The following is a 2,501-nucleotide window of genomic DNA, read 5'->3' on the forward strand; positions in this document are numbered from 1 at the left end:
CGGCCCTGAGCTCAGGGGGCAGCTGCCCAGGGTTTTGCCAGCCCAGCCCTCGCCCTGCGTGTGCCCCCCAGCCTTCCCAGAGGGAGCTGCAGGCAGGCTGCTGCTGCGGGCACCGGGGCCCCCTCCCCGCTCACCTTGAAGAAGCCCTTGCAGCCCTCGCACGTGCGCACGCCGTAGTGCTGGCAGGCGGCGTTGTCCCCGCACACGGCGCACAGCCCCTCGTTGGACGGCGACCTGCCAGCCCAGCCCTCGCCCTGCGTGTGCCCCCCAGCCTTCCCAGAGGGAGCTGCAGGCAGGCTGCTGCTGCGGGCACCGGGGCCCCCTCCCCGCTCACCTTGAAGAAGCCCTTGCAGCCCTCGCACGTGCGCACGCCGTAGTGCTGGCAGGCGGCGTTGTCCCCGCACACGGCGCACAGCCCCTCGTTGGACGGCGACCCCCGGGAGGGCGGCGAGGGCACCTGGCTGTCCAGCAGCTGGGACGCGTGGCCGAGCTGCAGGCCGGGGAAGCCCATGGAGGCCTGCTTGCGGATGGGGTTGGGCACCGCGAAGGTCTGCCCGTCCACCACGTGGTGGGCCCCGGCCGGCTCGGGGTTCATGGGCACGTGGAGGGGCCCGTCAAAGCGCATCTGGCAGCTGGAGACGGGGGTGCCGGGGGGGGACTGCTTAAAGGAGAACAAGGAGAGCCGGGACACGGGCGTTTTCCGCTGCTCGATCATGTGGGTGGTGGCCACGTAATTCTGGTGGAAGTTGTGCAGGGAGCCCGGGTCGTCCCACATGGGGCCGTGCTGCACCTGGAAGCCCGGGGTGCTGGGAGTCGGGGGCGACGAGGGCTTGTAGTAAACGGAGCCCGAGTGAGGCATCATCTCCTCGGCCTGAGGGGGAAGGTGGTTGTGCTGCTGGTAGCTGTGCATCTGAATGTCTTCCACCTTAATAGAGGACTGCTGGCCGGACAGGGGCATTTGGTACAAGCAAGGTGGCTTCACGTCGTAGCTTGTGTTGTAGTTGTCCATAAAGGTGCTGAAGCTGGGGAGAGAAGTGGTGGCAGTGATTTCAGTGTTGGTGAGGTCCATGCTAAACTTGACAAACTCTGGAGTTAAGAAATCGGAGCTGTATTCTCCCGACGAGTGGTAACTGTAGCTCTGGGAGGCCGGGCTGGCTCCTTGAGGCGATGACCCATACTGAGCCTGAACACAGGGCATGGCTGGAAACGAAACAGCGTGATATAGACTCAGCCTGGTCAAGTGCGCGCTCCCTCCCTGCCTAACGCGTCGCGCCGCGCCCCCCCGGCGGCGCTCCAAGCAGTGCACAGGACAGCGAGAGGGAGCGGAGCGCGGCACGCACAGCTCGGGGTGCGGGACGGGGCCCCCGGGGGTGTCCCGCCGGGTCCCCTGCCCCTGCCCTCCCCCGGCCCCGGCCCCGGCCCCGGCAAAGCCGCTCGGTGCTCGTCTGCGCAGGGAGCCCAGAGGGCGAGGGGCACCTGCCTGGACCCTGCGGCGCTCGGAGGCTACTTGGCTCTTTGGGAGTAGCTGTGTCTTTTGGATGTGAAAGAAATGAAGCTCACAAACCTTCAGGCGAGTTAGAGGCGTTTTCGAGGGAATTAAAGGCGGACAGTGTCGGAATTCAGTGGAGAACAAAGTTTCCAAGATTTTAGGAAATCAATGAGGACTCCAGCCTGCCCAGTATGTTCTCTGAAACACAGACACAATAGACTTCATGTTCAGACTGGCTAGGGATGGACTCGAAACAACCGTGTTGCTAAACCCCGAGCCTCTCCCGCGGCACATCTTGCCTGTTTTGGTCAGACGCCGCACGCGGCCTTTTAATCGAGAAATTCTCTTTTCAATGGTGGAAGGGAAGAGCCAACACGATTTTTTTGTCCTCGTGGCACTTTGACATTTAAGATAGTTCCCTAAAGAGTTCTTTTATGGGGAGAAAACTTACTGAAAGCAGGTTGTTATTTAGGTCTCGGGCAATATAATCATTCTGTTGTGTTATTTCCGTGCGAGAGAGACAGTGGATTTATTCTGAATCGCCCCACACATATCTGAGCGCCCTTACTGAGGACGGAAAAGGGGGGATCCTTGTCTGCATCCACCCTCCAAGCCCAGACACTGCAGCGAGACTTTGAACGACGGCCCTTTACAAAAAGGACCTACATGGCTGGAAGCCACATGCATTCACAAGCCGCGAGAAAACTAGACAGGCAAGGATCCCAGATGAGAGGAGCCTGCCCAGAGCCGGAGTGAAACGTTTCCAATGGGTGCACTCGCACAGAGAAATGTAATTCAGATTAATTACAAAGACACAGCACCGCCTCGCTGATTTGTTGCTCTGTTTTCTGAACTTGCACTAGTCGAATTAAAAAAAAAAAAAAAAGGGGGGGGACTTTTCAGCCCAGCAGAGCGGCGGACTCCTCTAAGCACAAGCGCTAACTTCGCCCCCAGCAATGCCATTTGCTCCGCAGCGGGACACCTCCCGCACGCAGCCGACCTGCACCCCGCG

General features: G+C 60.5%; 1 protein-coding gene across 1 annotated transcript in view; it reads right to left on the reverse strand.

Annotated features, from left to right (window-relative positions):
- Nucleotides 1-2,501, reverse strand: part of NR4A2 (nuclear receptor subfamily 4 group A member 2) — a 7,404-nt gene that overhangs the window by 3,647 nt on the left and 1,256 nt on the right. Inside the window, exon 2 of the mRNA XM_025206098.1 lies at nt 335-1,200. Within this exon, the coding sequence (XP_025061883.1) occupies nt 335-1,200 (866 nt within the window). The remainder of the gene's footprint in view (nt 1-334; nt 1,201-2,501) is intronic.

The sequence above is a fragment of the Alligator sinensis genome, unplaced genomic scaffold (assembly GCF_000455745.1).
Source record: "Alligator sinensis unplaced genomic scaffold, ASM45574v1 scaffold788_1, whole genome shotgun sequence".
In the NCBI taxonomy this organism is placed as follows: domain Eukaryota; kingdom Metazoa; phylum Chordata; order Crocodylia; family Alligatoridae; genus Alligator; species Alligator sinensis.